Below are 24,510 nucleotides of genomic sequence, written 5' to 3' on the forward strand. Positions count from 1 at the left end.
CTGATGGACAACCTGAGGTTTAAACATATTGATCATGAGCTATTCACCCGACTAAATTCAGTCAGTTTAATGAAGGCAGATGTTCTGCTATTAAACTTAAAAAAGCTGCGTTCCTTAAAGCACATCTGTAAGTTTCTAGATACGTTCATGAACACTAAAGTTTTGTTACTGATCCATTAACAGGATATTAGCGTAAGTTAGTTTAGAGGATCAGCAGGATTTTCAGAGGAATGGAAATGTGAAGCTTTGAAATAAATGTCTTCACACAGTCTACATATAAGATACCGAGATGATTCTGTGTGCCTGCATCATTAGGACTTCATGTAATGCAGAGAATAGTCACAGCCCTTCTTTGTCCCCTTTACTCTTTCCCTCGCACTTTCAAATTCAGTCTCAGATGAATTTGCCATTATCTGCTTGATTAAGCAAGGGGAGCATGTCGCTGAGAAAGCTACCAAAAACAAATCCTCCCCAATTGCACATCTGCATGTTCTTTATTAATTAGTCTCAACAAATGGCATTCGTTTTCCCTCCACATGGCTCAGCTTGTTTGCAATGCAAACACACGGAGAACCTTGGCTTTGCTCGTCCCTGGTGCAATAATTCCCGAGTACGTGTTTCAAAGCCGGTTTCTATGTGGGGCAATGCTCTGCAGATATGCAACTGGACTAGAAAATATTTGAGGAATATTTTAAATCGTGTGATGATTGGGAATTAGCGAGACATGAAACTGTGGCATCTGAATCATATTTCGCTGCAGTAGTGCGCCGAGGTCGGTGGGGCGTAATGCAGGTTAAGTCATGCTGTTGGAGAAATCGGCATCGGGGGGTAGCCACCCCTCTGCTATCAAATAATTACAGTCAGCTAATGGACTGGTGTGGACAACTGAAGTCAGCAGTCTATCCAGGGTTCTGAATCACCCCGGTCGGCTCTAAATCCCTCTCTTTTTGGCAACATCACCAGTGCATACTGTATTTAGATGCTAATTTGTCTAAACCTAGGTCAGATAACTCGGTATGAACTGGAGTGGGAACGAAAATGCTGAGGTGGATGTAAACCGTGAGCATTGAAGTGATGATAAAAGAAAATACTGTTGTTAAATGCACTGGGTTTTAGACCGGTTTAAGCTGTAGAGCAATGTGCCGCGTTGTGTTTAGATTACTCTCATTTGGATTGCTATGAGGACGAAGCTGAGTAAAAAAGGGCACCAAAGCAAAGAGGTGAGCAGAATACGAAGTGTTGAGAAGGGCAGACGGAACGAGAAGATTTTAATTACTTTTGCTGCCATTAATATTATCTCACCATTGCGGTCAATTAGATAACTGTGGACAGATAATAAACGAGACTTTGAATTAATTAATTAATTTGGGATTTATTCACAAGGAGACATGCAGCCGACACCAGCATCTATTCTGAGAGTGTAAATGCTCAGAGGACATTATCCACATTTTCAGGCAATACACTACCATTTGGGGAACTTTGCTTATTTGCTGTCTTACTGAGAGTGAGATGAGAACATCAATATCAATTTCACATCTCTGTGTGTTATGTATAGAGCTACCACACAGAGTGTCAGAGAAATATTTGCGAGACATTAACCCTGTGTCTGATAGCTGTCAACTCATAATTTCCCACTTCTCATTAGAGCGAAGCGTGGAGGTCAAAGCTTGTATGACGGCATGCTTCGGAATCATTTTCTCAGAGGAAATTGAACCCTCGCCACCTTTGGCTTCATATAACTGACGGAAAATAGGAGAAACGTTTTACCCATAGATCAAAGTGACTTTCAGGCCAGCGGAATTCTATTAAAACACAAGCAGAAGTTTGGGAGGACAGAAGTGGTTGTGCAGTCAAGCCTTAGTGACTTGCTGTATCTGGCCCTCACCAGGGTCCCACTTAGACTAATAGCAGCTGTTCACCAGAGACTGACATTAATCCTTCCATCTTTGTTATGGGACTGAGGCAGTGCAGGAGCACTTACAGTATAAAACACATGAGAGCACAATGACAGGGAATATACTACAATAATCATAACTGTCAAGTAATTATGACTTTTTTATGATTTGATTTTGATACTTATCATTGAAACTGCATTTTCCAATCCTTATGTTACCAAAACATTTGCAGCACCAGTGATGAAGTCACATGACAATTGGTGTGTTTATTAATTTAAAAAAAAAATGAAAATGTTGCACGGGAGGCAGCAATTCATACAGTATGTGCACAGCAACAAAACATGTTATCACTATTGCATCTTTACACCTGCTTTGACAAAACAGTTTTCTTATTGACATGAATGATGACCAAACTGCCTTATTATTAACAGTTCAAAGCTTGAGATGAGGCCTGCTTTATGAGAACATTTACATTTTGATACATTGTGACTGATGAATACATTGTCATGATTAAGCCTCCGTTTACCACTAAATATGATGGAAGCCAGAGGAAAACTCAGCATCATTTGATGGTAACCTTTAAAAGGACCACTTTATGTTGAACATATTTTACATCTGTGCTTGCCTGGTTCTAGATGCATTTAACTCTGGTAACAACTTTGAACCTGAACCTGGTTCTTGTTGTAAAATAGAGAGAACATCCAACCAAGCGCAATTGTGAATAGGTCATTGTGAAGTGTTACGTTTAGTTCACAAGCTGTCAAGAAGCTCTGAAGGAACTGTTGTCTTGATAGTTAGGGTGATGGCTTTCAGCTTCTCTGAAAAACACTGACTAAAAGAGTATCACACTGAAGAAAGAGGTTGAGTTTCTATTTCTCTTGCTCCCAAGAAATAATAATGTTCTCATGTCTGGTCATTTTCCATTGCCTGACATGTTATGTTCGGATTCATCTTTGTTTATTTCAGTCTTACTAAACATCCCTTTCTGATCAGTGAACAGAAATAACATTATCACAAATTCACTGTTGTTAAATTATATTTTGTTGAGCATCAGACAATGCAATAGATTTTTTTTTTGTGTCTTGGACAATGCCATTGATTATTTTTTGTTAACAGGAATAATAAAAAATAAAAAAAAACATTTAAAAAAAAAAAAAAAAGAATGTGCTTGCAACTACAAAAGATCCTTATATCCATTTTTTGGCTGTTGACTGGACTTATCAGGGCAAGGATATGTTTGATTGAAGGAAGATTTGAAGCACTGTGGTGTGTTATCAACTTATGTGTGTGCCTGGTTGCTTCTCTCATCTGTGTCCTGTATGTTGTGTGATGTCCAGTGTCGACATTTCTACAAACCAAAATCCATTTTAAGATGTCTCTAAATCTGTCTAAGGAACCAATATCTTGCCTTAATGTGGAGAACATAACTGGTCATTTCTCTGCAACGCTCGGTGTAATTCCATTGTGCACCACACATTGCATAATACACTAAAGTGGGCATCGACAACTCATAAAGGAATTATGCAATTATATAATCCAGTCACAGGTCTTTGGTTCAGGTGTTTAAAAGTTACTGGTAAAAAAATATCCTTGAACTTTAACAAGGTAATTGCCACAGTAAGGTGTATTAGTGTGGATACTGTTAAATACTGGCATTGTTACAATCTCCTGGTAATTAACTTGGAAATAATTGATTTATCTAGATAATCTGATTTGGCCTTCAGGTTCTTTAAAGACTATACTGACTCATTTTGACTATGCTGCCACCTCTGCATGACAACCATGCAACACAATGCGCGTTCACATTTGATTTCCACATACCCAACCTCATTATACGCCATTCTCATATTATTGTGAAAGTGTAATTTCATCACTCCATCAACAGAGCAAAAATTGACATATGTGTATATAATAACACACATGTTTGCACATATAAGACACTATTTACTGTATAAAATCCTGCTGGAATCTATTTACATCTTCACAGCAAAATACATAGGTACATGCCCCAACAGCGGACATGAGGTTTACAGAACTGTCAAGTGTTCACAGCACAGCGTGGATCTGTACCGGAGCCTTTATTTTCGTACTTGTGTTTCAGATGCTGTTGTTGAGCCAAGAACCTTGTAATCAAATTAGGCTGCATTGAAATTAAGCAAATTGATACCCAACATGAATGAATCAAAGTTCAGTTGCAGCACGTTTCATTTCAGAGGCAACTTAATTTGGAAGTGAATCTCAGCACAAACTCCCGAGGCTCTGCTGAACTGTGCTGAACACTACCTGTCAAATCTTAGGAGAGGGGCGAGGGAGTGGGAAGGAGGGAGACGAGAGGCTAAGCCTTGTGGGAGACAATTTGATTCTTGACAATTAGTCTCTGCTGTCGCTCAGTTTGATCTCGCGCTGTGAAAAATGTTTTCAGGAGCTTTAATTGTGTAAAGAGCACATTTTGGAATGCTAATTAGAAATCTGCTCCACTCATTTTTCAGGGTTAAATCATACATTCAGAAGCGAGGATGATGCTATGATGGTGAGCATTTATCACAGACGCATCATTATACATGGTGACGAATCAGTTTACATGTGGGCAGACTTCCCTCTCTGACTGCATGACATAAAAATGAAGAGGACAAACTGCAAAGGTTGCAAACACTAACAGCTGTTAATCATTTTTTACTTCCGCGGCCGAGTTGGCCCGATCGTGCCGTGCCTGCTCTCGCCATGGTCGCCTCTTGTGGTGTACATAATGAAAAGAATGGAGCCGTCAGTCATAATGGCTCTCTAAATAGCGTTTTCTGCTTTATTAGTCATACTTAATGGTGTTGAAGGGGTTGTGAGTGATGCAAAATCCTTTTGTTCAAAGCCCTTCTCTTACTGTGAACGGTTCTTGATCGAAAAAAGATTCCCTGACAATCGAGGCTGAATGTGTTTTACACGCTGGGCTTACTTTGCCTATTTCAGAGGGGAATTGTGGATGTTCTCATCAAAAAGATTGATGGCATGAGCGGGGAAATAAAAGAGGTGGAGACAGTTTGCATAGTGCCACAGCAGGCAGGTAGCTGGACCAAAAAAAGGCAGCTCCATTCATTTTTAGATGGACAGCTTCTTTGATATTTTATCATAGCGAACAAAAAACAGTGATGCATCACCAATCCATCCACCTACATGGTATGAAAGCCAAACAGAAACCAATTATAAATATCCATCAAAGCTTAAAATGAATCCTAGATGTTTACAAAGTGTTAGTCGTGTCTGCCTTTCTGACAGTGTCGTGCATATGCATGTGTTAAATATTCAGGAATGCCCACCGTAAGTACACTTTTTCCTTGACAAAGGTGCTTCAAAAGACAACGTAAACAAAATACTAGGGGGAAACATTGGCAGCATTAGAAAGAGAAAGAAGTGGGATGCTTACGTTGAATATCAATTGTGACACTGGTCTCCTTGCCATTGGGGACGGCCTTGTTGGAGGCCTTACAGATGATCTGCTGACCCGTCTCGATGTTGGAAGGCGATAGGTAGAGCGTGCTCACAGTGCTTTCTCTCCTGCCATCCCGGAGCAAGGTCTGCAAAGAGTGAAAAAATACTGATTAAAGTAAAGGCAAGTTGGATGGGTGAATGTTGTAGGCCTCTAAATCTATACTAAGCATGGTTTGTTGGTCTGATGGTTTGCCATGCATGAACCTTTGATTTTCATTTTCATAATCAATAAACTGATCTTGAACTATTTTGATTTTGGGCAATAAACTCCAAATGCTGTAAATCTTAGAAATACTGCATTGTCTTTTTAATACTACTGATTCAAGTTGGGATGATAAACTGTTTAAATGACAAATAAGTGGAGGAGAAAGGTGGAACAAACACTTCACCAGATAGGCTTTGATGGACAAGGTGTAAAATAGTAAAAAAAAAAAAAAGGAAAAAAAAAAAAAAAGAAAAGGCAGAAAATTCTTGACTACTCCCTCGGGGAACCAAAGGCAAACCCTCAGAACACACTAGCCTGTAGTTTTACTGCAAAGCAGATTGATAAAAAAAAAAAAAAAAAAAAAAAAAAAAAAAAAGTAGAAATATGTTTTCTGAGCTTCCTTTTGTGTGTCTGGAGAGCTGCGCTCTAGTGCATGGCTTGTCATACTCCACAAAGGAAATCAATCTTCTTTTCAGCGCTCATCCTCTGAGCCCTACATTGTGGAAGCCATCTGGAATCGGTTGGTAGCGCTCAGTAGCTCTCACTCTCCCTCAAACGCTCAGGGGAGGGCTCTGGGAGTCTATGTTAACCAGTGCGGGACAGAACAAAGTCACTGACTAGAACAAATTGCGTGGGCAACGGGGCACAGTGTGGTCAACCACAAAGTCAAGATGCATTTCCTTGCCATCTCTTTAAAGCGGGCTCACTGTTGCTCTGCGTTTTGAAGAAAAAAAGAAAGAAAAAAAAATAGCACAAGTATATCAAATATTTTCCTAAAATAGAACCAGAACTACTATGACCAGTAGGCGCTCACAGGGGACTTGCTTTACCGCACCACTACCTTTGGATAAGCCTCATACACATATAGATTGCTTCATGGATAGTTTCTGGGCTGGGATTCTTAAAACAGACCAGACAAAAGTTCACATGCGATGACTTAAACTTAGCCAGGCACATGACTCTTTATCAAACTGTTCTAACAAAGCTCAAGAAAGCTAAGCAGCATTTTCAAGCACCATTAGTACCACTTATTGATCATTAGCTGAGCCAAACTGTGGCTCAGGTACAAACCAGTAGTAATTATCAACTCATGTCTCAGCAGTAATGCAAGGGTTTCAATGGAATGAAAGTGTAATCTAAGTATGTGCTGCCTTTTTCGCTTAAGCATACCATATAATGAGTAATATAATTAAAATTTCATTGAACTCGTTAAATCTAATGGCAAGTCAAGAAATCTTTTGATCTCCCCACTTTGTAGTTTAAGTAAGGTGAGCGGTACCTCTTGAGTTGCACAGAGAACATGTAATCTTCAGGCAAAAAATAAACTTGGTTGCGCATTAATGAGCAGTTTGTTGAAAAAGAGTATTACAGATTCCGTGCATGCTTTGGGGGTGCCCATTTGTATGTGAGGAACCATGTGATGAAATTTATAGTTGTGCGTGAGTCACTTTTAAAGCAGAATGCATTAGCTGTCAGACGCAGGATATGTCAATGTAATATCCTTTCTGACACAATCAGGATTGTTTCCCTCGTCGCTCTGGACCTGTCTGAAGTCATTAATCTTAGAAAGGGGGTTAGCTGGCTTCTGCATTGAATTCAACACCATGCCACATTACAAATTGCTAAATTTTTACATTCACTGCCTGAAGCCTATGCGAAGAATACTTTTGCCATGGTAAGAAAGGAATGATGAAAGTATCAAGATTGAGCTGGGAAGAGCTACTTTGTTCAGGTATTTAAAGATGCTTTGGGCAATTTCTGACCTCCAGAGGGTGAACGAAACAAAGAAAAGAGCCATCATTTAGATTATCAAGTTCATTAATGTCTTAGCAAACATTAGCATCCCACTGGAGGTCTCTTTTAGGCAACCTGTTGAAATCAAGTCCAATATTTCCAAGTACTTCAGTTTGCTTTGGGCTGGGTTTAAGTACGGGTTCAATGTGTTGTCATTGAGGCTTTAATAAGGCGATAAACAGTAAAACAGCAACACAGCTACACAAGCCCTAACATAACATTACCTAAATTAAAGCTGCAAGTGCTTATCCAAGCTGTAAGCTAACAGGAAGGTGACCTGTCAATCGAAAAAACCCTTCTGCAACTGGATGTCAGGGAACTGCAGGGTGTCTGATAAGAACTTGAGCATCAATATTGAATTCATATCCAGCATGATTCACTCAAAACGAGTACAACTAACAGACAACTGTGGCGGGGCATGTTTAAAAGCATAACAACACATAAAGCACATACAAATGTCCCCTTTATTCAGTTCTACAGGCCTGAGTATCATTCCCCTGATGCTTTATGTACACATAACAAAGAGAAAAATCAAGTTAACAGAATGTTTTTGTGCAAAGCCAGAGGGGCTAGTCAACATACACAACAGCATAAATCCACTCATTCAATCATAGGCAAACTACTAAAAGCTCAACAGCATATATCTCTGCACCGAATTAACACCCAACAAATGTTGTACAACCATGGCGCTAATATAACTAAAATATGAAACTTTTACTTTGACCTTTTATGCCTGGATAGATTATGTGTCAGCCACCTTATTCAGGAAATGAGGTACACCATTACTTGTACTCCACAAAAGCTGGCCAAGAACAAATTATCATGCATTCATGTTAAAATGGTGATTTACATACATTTGGGACCATACACAAAGAACTCTCAGCAGCCAATTGGAACCAGCAAAGAGACAGTCCATACTGGTTTAACAAGCTCTAATAGAGATTCAGGATGATAATTGGTCAGTCTCAAAGTGGCTGCATGTAAACTGAGGGAGAGAAAGGAAGGTGTGACTGAGAGAATATGAAAGGGCTTTTCCCGCAGCTAGTGGCTTCAAAAACCCGATCCATCTGGATAACTAGCAATTAAAAAAATGTCTGAAACAAATGGATTATCCACTAAATAAGATTTGACATGCTGCCAGCCATGCTCATTCGCTGTCAGTCCTGAACACTGCACTGTGTTTACTCTGGACCTCTATTCTATCTGAACGTTAATAGTGCTGCTAATCCATTCATAGTTTAAGTATGGAGACATAGACAGTTCAGATGTGTTTGAGATATTACATTTGCACATAATAAAGTTTATTGTTTTTATAAATATGATGTCACGTTTTGCCTCCTTAAAAATCCAGATAAAGTCCTATTTATTTTTTAAGACATACTTATTACCACCTTTGTTCAGAATATCAACCTGAAACATCATCTACAACATCAACATCAAGTCAGAAACTAAGATGACCCACTTAGATCAGGCGGGCATGTGGAACGGCTTCCAGTGATGCCAATGAATTCACCATGTAAGCAAAAGCTAATTTATACATTATTAATATTCTGATAACCCTGGCAACTCCCCTTTGATTTGAAATCAAATGTATCTTTAGGTTATATTCAATCAGCCCCTTTACATTCTGCACCACACAAGGGTTCCTGCACCTAAAAGAGTTAATTGCTTTACTATTACAGGACTGTATGCATGCAGAACTGACTTCTTTTTGAAACCATGGTCACAGAGGTCTAATAGGTTTCTTTTGTTTGAATTGATACACTGCTTAACTCAAAATGATAATTTCAAAACTAGCTCAAAGCAATTAATTGAACTCATCTATAGATCACCTTTAATTTTGAATAGTGAACAAAGGAGAAATAAATAAATTGGCTTGCCAAAATCTTTTGAAATCATTTAAACCTGGAACAGAAGATTACATTATATATACTGTTATGTATACAATACACCTGTCTCAATGAAAACAAAGTAGATGAAACACTGCCCTCGTAAATTTTAATTAGCTGCTTTATTTGTAAATAGTTTCTCACCTATTACTCAGTGAGTGCGATGATTAAAATGCAATAAAGTGCTATAATTACACAAAAACTGAGTAATGAAGGAGAGAGAGAGAGAACAAGCAGCTGCTTTGAACATTTCTAGGAAAGAAGGTTGGAAAAACATTTTTACTTCTTTTTTTTTTTGCACTCTCACCTGGCATTAAACACTGACATGATTTTACTGCGAAGCTGAGAGCGTGTATAATAATAATAATAAAAAAAGACGCACTGTTCTGTTCTTACAAGCCAGAACGGCTCATAAAAATGTCATTACTACTTTCTTTTATTTTATTTTTTTTAAACCTCCTAACACTGAGATAACTCCCCAGTCTCCTGCTCACCTCTCGGCTTGCCACAGCAGCATTCAGAGAAATATGGAGCGCGTTGGGGGAAATGACTCTGGTCGGGAAATGCATCATGTTTTTCAAATGATTTGTTGTACCATTCCAATGGAAAAGTATCAAACGTGCACACCTCCAAACCACAGCTCAGACCTGCAGGCTGCACATTACAAGCAGGCCTTTGCTGTTTGCCACTGAGCAGTACCACTGGAGCAGATGGAAGTGGAGCATTTTCAGGAAGAGAGAACATTATTCAATAATTTATTCGCAAGTCTTGAGGTTTGAACCATTCACCCTACTTCTGCCTCTTAATTATTTGGGCTACCTCCTCCATTATATACTACAGCTATGTTTTTAGAAAGCTACCCTCACTAATGATAAGCAATGTATCATTTCAGTGACTCTCTTCGATGGTAACACAAGCCAAGTGATAGCTTTAATCACAAACATTCTCTTTAACCACTGGTCCAGTAAATAGTTTTCTATGGGGTCAAAGAGATGAGGTTTGGAGGCCTACAGTGGAAAATTATCTTTGGGTCAGAATTATCATTACACATGACACCATCAGGGAAGCCATTTCTGAGACTCCTCCACCACATCTGCTCACATTAGTCCTTTTCATCTCTGGGATATGAGAAGACCATCGGAGCAGATGATTATGCTTACAAAATGTCCCCACGCTGCTCTCCGGACCCAAAAAAAGAGTCATCTTCTTTTAATTGAAGCCATTGCTTTTTAATGTTGGGCAATAGAGATAAGAGGGGAGAGGCATATACTTGGGCTCAGCGCAGGCATGTGAGCATCCATCAACTACCAGCACAGAATGTCCTCATATCTGCCTTCGCTCTGAGAGGAAGTGAATGCAGGAAGCACTCCCCGCCCACCATTAGCAAACGGCACCTCCAGCAATCACTTTATTCAAAACGGCCTGGTGCCGTACCTCACTCCAATCAATGGCATTTATCTGCTCTTTGAAAAAAGCCGATAATGGGATGAGGCAGCACGGGGAGCGAGGGAAGGCGGGGGAGGTGTTAGTACTCTAAAGTGCCCCGTCTCTTTATATCTTTTGTTTAAATGGAAATAGAACATGACAGTGGTGAATGCATGATTAGCCTTGAGGGCTAATGTCAATCAAGAGTCTATGGGGTCAGGTGATCCAAACGCCAGGCTTGTGTACAGTGACTGCCGTGTACTACGACACGATCTGTCATGGAGAATCATACAGCGCCGTGAAAAGGTTCAGGCGGATTCCAGCACAGAAAGTGATGTAGTGGATCTTATCACAGGTTGGGAAGATAAATGCCACCGAAGCAGGAGATCAAAACACCAGAGAGAGACGCACAGTCCTTGATAGCGCCGTGATCTCGCCATCTGCTTGTCTGACTTGATTTTGTAGGCTGGAGAATTAAAAGGCCAGCCATCTTTTAGTAATCAAAACACAACTTAGATTTGTTTTAACAGCAGTCTGAATGCTCAGACAACACTCACCAGACAAAGTGCTGATTAGCTAAGTTTAGCACTTTCTTTTGGTAGATATTTACAGCTAAGCAATATCTGCAAAGCTGTGAAGTAATGTGTTTTTTTTTAATTCCTTCTACCTTAATTTCTTTCCATTTAAAAATGGTCTAGCGCAGGGGTCTCCAACCTTTTTCCCTGAGAGCTACTTTGACAAAATGAAAGTGTCCAAGACACACTCACGTTTCGTAATATTTAATCACATAGCTGAGCTCCACGCCAACCAGCTGAATAAGCTTCTTATAGCATATGTGAACAATAACAAATTGATACTCACACATTTTGTATCGCAGCCTAAATTCAACAGCATGTGCATGCTTTTTTCTGTGTGCACATTGAAGAGTGGGGTATTTCCTGTGTGTATGATTATACAAATGTTCCCTTAATGAGCACCGCAGTGCACGCAAATTGTGTGTAGCCAAACTGGTTTGAAAAGTGTCAAAACCTAATGTGGCCGGACCGTGTAAGAAACTAGATGGCTTTAAATTTGAAAAGGCACAATGTTCAGCTTAGCTGCGGTGTAACTTTGATCTCTCACTCTGACAGACACTCGCTTTATACTGTAGGTCTGGCCCTACTGTTGCTGTCCAGCCAATAAGATTGTATTTATGTTATTTACCTATATTATGAGCACACATTTCTTTCCAGCTCAGTGTGAGTCTCTGCTGTGTTTGTATCCTCTGATCTATGTGTCTCACTCAGGGCGGAGCTCTGTGCTGCACTGACAAGGTGCGGAGCAGACACAGGTGAAAGGAGCGGGCTGAGATTGTCCACTCATTAATACATAAAGTTGATCGCGTCGTTTTCTCGGGCAGGTTGGCAAATAAATAAATACAAAATGCTAAAACGGATTGACATAAATGGCGGCTGTCAATATACCCGAGTGGCCGGCCCAAGCAACTCTATGTTTGGAAAACGTTGCATGTTGTTTGAACCTTCCACAATCAACTCAGAACCGGGCCGTGCGCTGCTGGTAGGTCACGAGCTACGGGTGGAAGACCCCTAATCTGGAGAAAGCACAGCCACAATGCAACCCGTCATCTCATCCACCAACCCGTCCCCAGCCGGTCTACATACTTGGTATGACACACACCTCTATGCTTACCTTGGAGTACATGGCCCCGTTAAGGACCTCTCCATTGCGGATCCAGATGATCGAGGCTGCAGGTTTGGCGTTGTCGGCGTGGCAGGTCAGGTTGAGAGGGTCGCCGGCCCTCAGGCTCACCACCGGCCCGCCACTGATGACTGGGTCTTCAGGGGGAACTATTGAAGCAGACAGGAGAGGGAAGACAGGAAGGAAACCAGGGTGTTAGCCATGTGATAATGAAGAGGCTGCATATTACTAGGAAACCAATATGGATTGTGTGATTCACAGCCTTATTATGATGATTAGACAGCATCCACACAACACAGTGGTACTAAAAATCTATGATGAACCACATAAGACTGAAGTAATGACAAATGGCACCTGCAAGGATTTGACAGCATGGTGCTAACCTTGGCACACAGTTAGTTCCACTATAATGGGTGTACTTATGGTGTCAACAGGAGACCAAACTTTGGTTTATTGTATACAAATTAGGTTTCCTCAGAAAATAAAATCAACATCTGTTGTCACTCGATCATGGAAGGTAATGACTTCACAGTGAGAAATATATTTACTCTGTACTTAATGGAGAACTCAGCGAATGGTGCGGGTTTGAGGCGAGAAAAGCTTTGCAGAAGTCACAGCATGATTCTCTAAATAACAATCAACTCTGTCATCACTCAATGCAGATGCAGCACACATGTAAATGTCAGGATTAAATGGAATTCAGTCAATGTATAACCCCCTCAGACACAGAGATGTACATTTCTCCCCTCTATTTCTTTGAGCTTTGACAAATACAACAGAGATGAAAGCATCACAACAGTGCTATATGTGCTTCTAATGGCACTGATCAAAGTCCTAATCCAGTTTTACCCATGAGCTGATCTGTTTTTTCTCTCCCTTTTTTTTTTTAGAAGTGAAACTGCAGTGAATTATTGATTGACCTGAGTGCTCATTACAATGCAGATCTGGGGCAAGATGAAATCAAAGGCTGCAGGCAGCTGCCATATTCCCCTGCAATAGCATCATGATTGGAAGGAAGGTTGTTATGGGTTAGATTTGTCCTGTCAAACACGCGTAAGACGAATGAAAAGAAAGAAAATGTAATTTCGGATGCTTTTGTACATTTAATGACAATAATAATGAAAGTGCTCTTTTATGGCAGACATAAGTGAGCTTGTGGGGCCAGAAAAGTTTCTATTCTATGTTGCTCAGTCTTGAAATGAAATAACTGTCAGGAACATTTGTTATGACTTTACTTAATGTAGTTTTAGTTTGATGTAGTTAAATCAGTTTTTTTGAATGATCAAACCAAACCCCTGGTTTTATTTCAAAGTTATAATCCTACGATAAGTTCATTAAATCAAGCCACAGTTTTGATACTATTTATGGTTGAGATTTTTTTTAGCAATAGCCATTTGTTTTTTTACATTCGCTAATTACCTCTTTATTTAATATTTTGTATTGTTAGTGACAGACTGTTGTGTTGATTGTGACTATGATGAGAAGAACAAGGGATTCACATGAATGTCAGCCTTACTGCTCACTCAACGCTGCATCTGAGCTGTGTTTGGTTATTGCTAATGCAAACCAAACATTTCCAGCTGATGCTGACACAAATGAAAAGTTTTCCACTAATGAAACACAGATTAGTTTTATTGTGAAGGACTAACAAGAAATTCACTGTTTATCATTGCACTAACTACTGTACGCATGTTAATCAGAAATGTGCATTTTTGGTATGGCTGTCAGCAGATCAATTTTAATATTGCAGATATTAATTGAGGAGCAGTTACAGTGAACCTTTATTTTAAGAGGTGCAGGTGACAAAGCATCTCCTACTTCTTAATGACACTGTGCTCTGCTGTGGCTCCTAACTACTCGTCCATGTGCAGGTGCAAGTTTTTGTGAGTTTTTTTGATTGCACTTTAAACACATAGATGACTTCCTGCTGTATTTCTGACATGAAAGGTGCTCAAGCTGTGTTTGCTGTAGCGTTAAAACAACAACTGTAAGGTGAATATTTTCTCTCATGCAACAAGATTAGGCCAAAATCTAGTGTTTGGCTAAACCATGGAGGAAACACTAGACACCTTTAATTTGAAACAAGAGCTGTTAATTTGAGGTGGCTACAGTAAGTTGAGGCATTCGGCTGACCAGTTGTACTGTCACTCACTCAGTGACAAACTCAGTCTAAAACATAGACACATATGAAAGTGGATGTAGCTTCTGGGACAGAAATATGAGGCCAATGCAGAAGTGCCTTAAGCTGCAATACCACAGAGTGCCACTAGAGGTTTGCTCCAAACAGCCTTCGGCTCCGTAGACTCCTGTTCAACTTCTGTCATGAAATAAGAAGTCCATACATTTTTTCCACAAATCATGTTGGTTTTGTTAGCTAAAGTCACTCTTTCTTATTAGTTTACTGGTGATCCATCTGAAAATAACTCCATTATTAATTCGATATTAGACCTCAAAAAGCTGGAATTTGGGGGCATGTCTGTTTGATTGACAGGCCTGTGGTGCAGTCAGGTTTCCCTTATTGGCAGGCAGGACGTAGTGCAAGACGTAGTATCGTCGGGTTTCCAATCAGATTGAGTCAGATCCCCCGCTCGTCCAAATATGGTAACTTCTGGCTCCAAACTGCTACAAACTAGCAAGATGGCGGTGGCCAAAATCCAAACTTGAGGCTTCATAATGGCCGATCACAAACTTATGTCACTATTGGTTGCCGCTCGATTTAAAAGGCTGACCAAAACTGGTCACGTGACCTTTGTAGCTTAATGACAAATGGGGCAGCACGTTAACAGTAACACTACACTTCAGTTTGTCAAAGACAAACTCCTCTTAGTCTTCATGCTGTGATTGATTAGTAGATGGGGGTGGCATTTTGGCCGTTTTCTCTTATGACTAATGTTATGCATCGCATGGCATTATTAATTAAAAAAACATGAAAAATGTTTGTTTGTTCAAATTATCGGAAAAAAGCCATCAGCACCACACAGTTCCAGGGAGTAAAGACTGAATCAGAGCAGCGTGGGAGCACTGAAGTCTGGACTCTGATGAGACCAGACTACTCTGACTCTGACCAACTGGACCAGTAAATCTGCTATTTCAGAGACAGTTCAGACTGACTGCTTCCTGTTATGTGCTTGGGTTTGAAATGCGGTGTTAATTCCGACTGGCGCCCTTTCATCTGGTCTTCATTAATATGCGGAGGGTTGGGGAGAGGTAGAGGAATCTCAGGTCAGCACAAGCAGATCAGACAAGAGTCTGCTGATCTCGGCAAGTAAGAAGAATCTTTGTGAGAATGTGGTCACCTCCTGGTTCTTTATCAGCAATTGGAAACAAGGTCAAGAAGAGCACATCCGTTTATTCTTATGCTAAGAATAGAGCTACTGCACGGTATGCAAATGAGACAGGGAGCATGAGAAAAGCATTATGAGCAGGGACTCTCCAGACAGCTCTCCCATTTGTCATTAAAGGAAAAAAAAAAAAAGAAAAAGAGTGAGGCTCAGCGATAGCAGTGTGACAGTTGATTGCAAAGATCCAGTGTTATTGGCTTGCTGTCAGTGCTCTCTTGCACACATGACTGAAACATTAATTAAATGTCAAGCATATAAGGCACCCATAAAAGGTTTTATATGGAGAGGGGAAGATTAGAAAGGAAGGTCTGACAGTATGTGACTGATAGGACTCAGACTTGAATACATCCAAATGAGGTGATTTCCCTGTTATTGCTGAAAGCGCTCCGAACATTCAGAGAAAGTGAGATCACAGGCTTTCCACTTTTTCGCGGAGGAAATATTCCTCCTTTCCACATATTAACAGATATCAGTGTCTGTAAATATGTGTGAGGGGTCAAGAGGTGACAAATAATGAATGTGGTTACACCCTGGCAGTCTGTTTTAATATGTCACCATATGCCTGCCTTTGACCTTTAATAGTCTCACTTGTCTACTATTATTCAGCCTTATGTTTTCCATTGAGGGATGCCAGGGCGCACAGTGCAAGAGGAGTTTATGATTTCATGCATAGTGGAGCTACATGGAAGAGGAAGACACAGGCGAACACTGCTTTGGTACACTTTCAGGTCATGTCCCTCTGGAGGGGAGCTTGCCAGCAAAACAGAGGGTGAACGGTGAACACAACAAGGAGATGAAGGACATGCCTGACTGCCTCCATCCCGCAGCGTCCGAACCTTTGTGTCTTTCTGCCCTTCATTGTGTTTGAGGTCCTACGAGGAGTGTGGAGACAGTTAGCATGACTAACAAGTGAGTGAGCCTCCAACTTGCTCCTTTGGCATCTTTTTGAGATCACCACCATTAAAAGGGGGTGGCAAAAGGTTTTAACCAAGGCAAACGGGCAGTTGGAAAATGGTCGTGAAAAAGCAGAAAACTTTTGTGCTTTTGTGTTTGCTGGCAGATGACAGTCTTTTTGTTTACTGAGGAAATGGGAAGAAATGACCAATGACCCAACACCACTGAATACAAACGAATGACGAGAAGAAAATGATTCAAATAGATATTTTGCTCTTTCTCTTCATCTGAGATCTTTCACTGATCCTGTCTTCTGCCTGCCAGGTCTGACACTTATACAGAGGCCAAGCCTTGAACTTGAATCAGCCATCATCATTACTGGGCTGTTTGCAAACTCGGCAGTCCCTAATGGTTCTAAATTAGCTCTTTACTGCAGCCATTCGATGGACTTGGCATAAGTAGTGTGGTCAGTGGTACAGATTGATCGCTCCTCTTTAATTACAGGGCTGACTCACTGCAAACCCTGCTCCACTCACGGCTTCTTTTTCCCCCCCTTTCTCTGGGATCATAATGTAATCCCTTTTAGCACTTTCACAAATTTGCATTCTTCTGTGCATGCACAGACATGAACACTGTCTGCACGCAATCGCACAGACATCAATTTCTGTAAGCAATTCAGTGATAATCAGAGACAACTGATTTAAGATCAGTCAGGAAGGAGCTTGTGCCTGTCTGTATTAATCAAAGATGTAAGGTGTGTTGTTTCAGCTAAAGACTTAACTAAGGAATAGCTGGAAGACACCGCCAGTTCATTACTTTCATCATTTGAAAGGGTTTTCGTGGGGTTACTTTGATTTGTCCTTTGATTCAGTGGCTTCCTTAAATCATAGATGTCATGGCGGGTTATGAGCCCCAAGCAGCAATTTTTTTTTTTTGTTTGAGAGAAATCCAAATTTGTCTTTCACAGCTCACAGGAACCTCTCCCAGTCCTATAGTTTGGTGTATATATATATATTATTTTTTTTTTTTTTAATTTTATTTAATTTTATTTTTAAGGAGCCTAAACATTTATGAAGGTCTATCACCTCACAGAGTCTGAGGTAAGACTCTATGACTGCTCAACCTATCCAGCCATAAACCCTGCCTTGGCCTCCTCAGTCAAAAAGAAAAAAAACGAGAGTGTGATGTCAGAAAGTGTGGACTTCAGTGAAATCATTTACTTTTACTGCATAATCAAAGATATCCATAAAGGAAACCAAGGCATATTGATGTGTCATTAACTCAGCAGTGCCGGGCAGTAAGTCCGTCACCTCTGGGAGGGGCCTGAATAAACCCTGGGGGTCATAAAGCTGTCTTTTGTCCTATGATACATATGAATTCGGACATAAAATTCCTAAACACAAAGCATAAAACTTAAATTTATGCCAGGGGAAGCTGAGAGAAGTCTATTTCAGTCTGGTAGCAACTGGAGCTGCTCATGGTGAACCTGCTGGGTTTTCTGGGCCAAACCAATATTGGGGGAACATCTCCAAAACAGCCATTGAAATCTTGCGAGGACTCCGGCTTTCCAGGAGTGTGAGGGAGGGAGGAAAAGCAATTTGGAGGCAAATGAATGAGAGGGCTCCACGCAAGGAGGAAGGGTGGTGCAAGGGAGGGGAATACTGGTAACGTGTAGCCGCTGTAGCGCTGTGCTTCAGCAGACGTGTCCTGAACAACAATGAGCTTCCTGACATCCATGTCTATTTGAAAAAGAATGCTCGCGCGGGCCGCCTGTCACCCCACTGCGACAGCTTGCAGAGTTTGTGATAAATGGATCAGGAAAAATGGAAGACAAAAAGGGAGAGAGGAGAGGAATACCCGGCGCCGGTGGGTACAAGAGACACGTGTGGCTCGCTGGCCCAATTCACCGGCCCTCTTCAAGTGCTGTCATTGTACATCTGTTTGAAAGCCACGTGTGCGCACACAAGACCGGCGAAACAGGATGTGAATGAATGAAAAAGAGAGTGAGAGACATTTATTTTACTCTCAAGCAGATGGCAGATGGCAATCACAAACTGGCAGCCTGTGTTAAATGGATACACAAAATAAATTTTCTTAAAAAAGCAGCAGAGGACTGATTTGCAGAGTAGAGCGTGTGACCGCATGGTAAGAAATAATAATCAGGAGGGGAAAACGTGGGATAGAAAAAGTAAGTAGTGGGAAAAAGAGAGGTATAAAGACGAAAGCAACTGTGAATGGCTGGACTATGGAGGAGAGAAGATTAAAAACGCCAGGGTATGCATAGATACACTTTTGGAAACATTTTAATAGGTGCAGTATGGACACACTTAGTAAGCTTTTGGTTGTGTTGGTGTCATGATCTCTGTTAACATTTACAACAACAAAAAAAACCTGGAGGGAAGGAAGGATGAAGATGAGATGAGGAGTGGGGAGATGCCAGAGCTGTCAGAGACGTGCAGCGCTTGCTCCGTCACAGCGCAGCCATGTGCAGCCCCAGAAGCTGCTCTCCACAGATTGGGAGGGTGCTGACATCGCTGCTCACCACTCGGCTGAGTTGTGCTCTACAACTGTGTGTGTGCGAGTGTGCGCAATTTGGGAAGTGGGAGGCGGCAAATTCCAGATTCAGATTCCAAATCACAGTTAAAAATAAAAAAAATAAAAACACTTCTTATTTTAAGTTTCTGCCAATAATCAGCCCTTGTGGTTTTTAAAAATGTCTCCATGCCAAACATCAGTTTGCTGACAACAATTACAGTTAGCTGAAGCAAACCTGTTTACTACGTCGAGCGAATTCAAATCAGCTCCGCACCTGTACACAGTTGGTACTGTTGTTTTGCACAGCTCATGTGTTTATGTCATTTCTCCTCCTTCTGTTCAAATGCTGACAGGAAAAAAAACAACAACATCCTACATACAGTCTGCTTGCCATAATCACACACCTGTTCACAGCCTCTCTGATATCATAGCTGTAGTTATCATCCCATCTCGTGTTGCAGACAAAATGGCAGAAAAGGCAGCACAATATGAATGCTACAATCAAATTTTCTCCCTGGAGTGACTGCCGTTTAGGACACCCTATCTATGCTTATACAACTGAGATGCTTGACGAGACCTAAATCGACTTTTATAGGAGACAAATTGGTTACTTACATGGTAAGCTGTGAAATTTAATAAGAGTTTCTCGAAAAGTGGCTCATTTTCAACGGTAACACTCAGCAAGAGAGTTTCGGATGTGGCTGATTTCTATGACCTTAAATAACGAAATGAAAAAAAAGAAAACAAACGCACAAAGCACCTGCTCCTTTTACAATAAATCATAAAAACGAAGCGGAATTACAAACACAACTAAAGTACTAAACTTACTCATTAAACCTACTCCTTACGTCTAATATAGTTTACAAAGGCACCACACACTTTTGCTAAAACACACATTCACAGATTGTGTGGAATAGTTTTTGGGGTTTTATTCCCAACATGAAAATGTCTAATTCTTCAGTAAATTTTTTCTTTCTTCTTTTTTTTTTTTTGCCCTCAAAGTTCATTTCCATTAAGAAAAAGATGGCAGTGTGATCCTTGCGAAATAATGAATTCAGACTTATCCACAGAAATGGCTGATTCAGCTTTGGCAGTTGGAAACAACAATAACAAAAGATACCCTTGGGCTTTTGTGTACATGAATATTGTTACTGAAGCGTGGGTCCAAAACATTAACAATGCAGGAAAGGGAAAACAAATATCTTGCACACAATGGTTCATTCAAATGGCATGCTATCAATTATGTTTGTCAGACGACCAGCATCACATTGTGTTTATGAATGCTTTCATTTCGAAAGATCTTGTGGAAGGTCTTTGGGTTTCACCCCCTGCAAAAACTGCACATATATCTCATTTTAATAACTGAGTGAACCGTATATGGCATCGAATCAAATGTAAAAGCTAACAAAATAGGACGCTGGAAGGACTATCATCACACAACAGAATTAACTTAGTCCATATGAAGAAGAAAAAAATCTGCTGCACCATTACATGCAACTGCAAACTGCTCACCGTGTCTTTATACAATTATTCATTTTAACTGTATAATTAAAGATTTACACATTTGCGAGTTCATCCGACAGAAGGACAAGTAATTTGGTAACTTTTTGATTATGGTATGTGTAATATATATTATGTAATGTTTTGAGATCGCACCTGCATCTGTGATATATGCAAATATTTTGAATGTATACAGAATTATTACCATAATTGCATGTTTTTTACTGAACCTCACAGCTGCGCCAGCGTGTGGTAATATTTTGTTCTGATGAAGATTCAAGCTGTGTAACCCCTCTTCATTTGCTTCAAATAAGGTTAAAATGATAAAACTTTTCCAACTTCTGCCTGATATCATTCATGTGGTCTGCAATGTGACCTCGATGACCCTGCACTGGGCAGAGCTGGAATGGAGAAATAATAACGAAAACATTTATCAAAAGTATAAATGAAACCATGCTCATCATCCATGGATCTTCCTACACTTTGTCACATCCTTTGCAGTCTTATATTTGAAAATGAAATTATATATAGGTACTGCATGGCTCAAGTTAAAAGGAGTATCAATAAGCAGAAGATCTGAATTAATTACCCAAGGAAGAAGAAACTAAACAGACAGCAGTCTAGCTCTAATGAATAACTTGAGAGAGACAGAGTTAATTGACAGAGAACAAGTTAATAATATTGGTCATACTAGCCACACTGTTATCTTCTGAATTTATCTTTGGCAAACGCATGCTGGGCAATTTTAAAACTTCAATGAACAGAGATTGCATGGGTGTACAAAGGCTCTCTGCATTAGTTTGCAACTTAATTTGCTATCCTTTCAAGACAGCATTTCAAATTAAGAGAACTCGGTAATCAAAAAAAAATTCACGTCTCTCCATTAACAAGGAATGATTTACTAAATCATGGAGAAAAATAAAGGGAAGAAAAAAACAAAATATAGACATGGCAGCGATGAGTCAATAAATGGCACCATATTTTATTGTAACTTTACAAATTAGAGATAACTGATTTCAGATCAGTCACAAAGGAGTTTGCTTGTCTGTATTAGTCAAAGGTGTAGGCTGTGTGGTTTCAGCTAAATATATACCTAAAGTATAGCTGGAAGTTATACAGCCAGTTCATGACTTTCATTATCTGAGTAATGAAAAGATTACCACACTCCAGATTTACAAAAAAATAGAACACCTTCCATGAGTTTTTTTTAGCCAAAGACCTTAATCAAACAACAGTGATCTCCTTCTGCTTCGTTCTAGTGGTCCCCAACCTGAGGTAGAAAGATTAGAGCAAAGGTCTGGAGAGGTGCCAACTTGCTGCAAGGGATATAATTAGCCTCAGGGGTCTTTTTTGGACCTGAAACCCTCCATTCTCTTCCTTCATGACTAATTCACAAGACCTTGATTCTCCTTTGGCATCTGAGGGTTAGCCAGTGAGCCATGCACATGCTTGGACGGGTTAACGTCACTGTCTGTTTAGTTCCTGCAGCTTTTTGATGACAGAAATTCATTACAGTTTAGAAATGTTGATGCGGTCAGTGTTTCTTTTTTAAACCACCTTTCTCTTCCTCTTTAAGTGTTGACTGAAGTGGATGGAAGTGAAACAAAGGATTTCCGTACATATTCTTGCTCACTTAAGGTCGAAGCTGCTGCGTATTTGGCTCAAGTGAAACACGGGCCGTTCAAGGACAAACTCAAACCATTAAGAAGCAAAGCAGAAAAACATACAATTTCCATTCTTTGGCGCTGATGTAAGTAAACATTTGTGTTTTGTTATTTGCGAGCTTATCAAAGTCGAGAGGAAAGCGGTTGCTCTGATACGGTGCATGGAGGAGTTTGGGCTGATATTGAGTTATGAAAGATGGAGGGGAGAGTTTTAGATTTATTCTGCTGTCAGTTCAGAGAAGGGAGGTGTGTGTGTGTGTGTGTGTGTGTGTGTGTGTGTGTGTGTGTGTGTGTGTGTGTGTGTGTGTGTGTGTGTGTGTGTGTGTGTGTGTGTGTGTGTGGCCATAGCTGTCTTCCAAGTCGATAGACACACTCTGTCACCACTGGCAAGTAATTGACAGCTTGGAGTTTGCAGTGACACAGACCTTGCATACATTTCCTCCATTACCTTGTGTGTACGTCAGCCTGGAGTTCTCCCTGGCAGTGAATTCAGGAGTCAGCTAGCTTGGCAGGGGATTAAACAAACACCTTCTATTCAGGCTTGTGGGGAGTAATGATAAACTCTCTCAACCTCAATAAGCCAAATAGGTAATAAAGGCTTCCCCTTTCTCATTGCTGGTTACTTATAGAAGTACAGTTAGGCCGACTGCGGACATACGTTGCTCGCAGTCCAAAGTCAAGCATTTACAAATTATGTTTCGTTGTTTTAATTACTTAGAGTAGACAGTAAATACTTTGCCAAATGAGAAAATCACAGTTTTCCGAGGAGATTAAAACAAAAACTAAATGCAAATCATTATTTGCATCCACTAGTCATGGCAACGGTTCACTCCTGTCTGGGGATGTTTTCACAAGAAATGGCAATTTCCTTACAGAAATGCGAACCCATGGGTTCCACCGGGCACGGTTTCTATGATATTGCAACGCTATTTTGTTCTGTCAACTGCACAGCTTCACACCAGGAGTGTTTCAGAGGCAAAATGTTTTGTCTGCTAGATTTTCTTAATTTCCTGATTTGGTCAATTTTTGTTTTGCTTTTTAGTGCCTCAAACTATGCTATGTTGTTGAATTGCTTATTTTTCAGTCTGTTTGTTTATTGTTGTTATTTCCTACTTTGTACTGTAGACAATAGACATTGTTAATACAGTTGGTCAACCTCATGCTTATTTTGTAAGTATTTCACCCACAGTGCCTGTAGCTGGAGGAGAACGCATTTCTTGTCCAACTTCAAAGACTAAAGGGGGTTAGTAGTGATGTGAGGTAGGATCAGGAGTGTTTAATTGTGAAAATTGACTAGATTCTCCTTATTATACAGTATCTCTGTCTGACTTCCTGCCCAGCTGAGCTGCTCGGTGCAGCTCAACGCAGCTTCTGTCTGGCTTTCGTCAAACTAAATTATGCACGCATTTTTAGTAAAGCGGAGCACTGAGCTGTTTCTTGGATGCTACAGACACACGCTGCGGCACGTCTGGTGGAATCACAAGCACTGTCTAAACTGGCAACGATCAGCTTCGGTGGCTGTGTCGAAGTTGGAACGGGACGCAGCCGTTCCTGTGAAATTCAGCATTAAATATCGTATTTTATTGATAACAATGTAAAAAGCAAAACGGCCCCACATGAAGATATAGTTTAAAGCTAAACTAAGCAAATCCGTTGACACTGACCATGTTGAAATGGTAGGAACTGTCAGTCACTCCTTTTTCCCTCCAGTGTTTGACACGATGATCAAATGGCAAAATTTCTGAGAGAAGCTCTACATCAGAGCAGCTAAACGGTGAAAGATGTAGAAAGAACAGTGAAAGACAAGTGCAGTCGCAACAGACATTTTTAGCTCTCAGATGGAAGTATCCATAATTATTCACTTATATCCATTTGCAGGGGACTTGGCAGCCGGAGAAACGTTCTGCTGCAATTTGTCTTCCACGTCTCTCTTTCTCTTGCTGCCTTCTCCCCCTACAAATCGTTAGTTTCACTTTTCATTAGGCTGGATCAATAAGTCGGATCAGTCGCTGGTGAGGACTGCGCGGCACACACCCCGCTCAATCTCCCCGCTCTTTTTGCTCATTCCTCCTCTTGCTCTCTTTATGCTCTGTCTTGGACTCCGGCTATCTGTTGTCCAGGAGAGGAAGGCCGTGAGAGGCAGCGGAACGCTCGAAGGGCCCGAGAAGGAGTCGTGAGCCAGAAGTTGGA

General features: G+C 40.6%; 1 protein-coding gene across 12 annotated transcripts in view; it reads right to left on the bottom strand.

Moving 5' to 3' along the window:
• The window catches only part of kirrel3b (kirre like nephrin family adhesion molecule 3b), a 159,730-nt gene that overhangs the window by 33,154 nt on the left and 102,066 nt on the right, over positions 1-24,510 (bottom strand). For 7 of the 12 annotated variants that reach the window (XM_069147682.1, XM_069147686.1, XM_069147691.1 and 4 more), the window contains 2 exons: positions 12,366-12,535; positions 5,311-5,461 (listed from right to left, as the gene is read on the bottom strand). In XM_069147682.1, the coding sequence (XP_069003783.1) occupies positions 5,311-5,461; positions 12,366-12,535 (321 nt within the window). The remainder of the gene's footprint in view (positions 1-5,310; positions 5,462-12,365; positions 12,536-24,510) is intronic. The other 5 variants (XM_069147692.1, XM_069147689.1, XM_069147688.1 and 2 more) reach the window with 1 other exon arrangement.

Source organism: Embiotoca jacksoni, unplaced genomic scaffold (assembly GCF_022577435.1).
Source record: "Embiotoca jacksoni isolate LCO1_2020_lvr unplaced genomic scaffold, fEmbJac1.0.p SCAF_14, whole genome shotgun sequence".
NCBI classification, from domain to species: Eukaryota; Metazoa; Chordata; class Actinopteri; family Embiotocidae; genus Embiotoca; species Embiotoca jacksoni.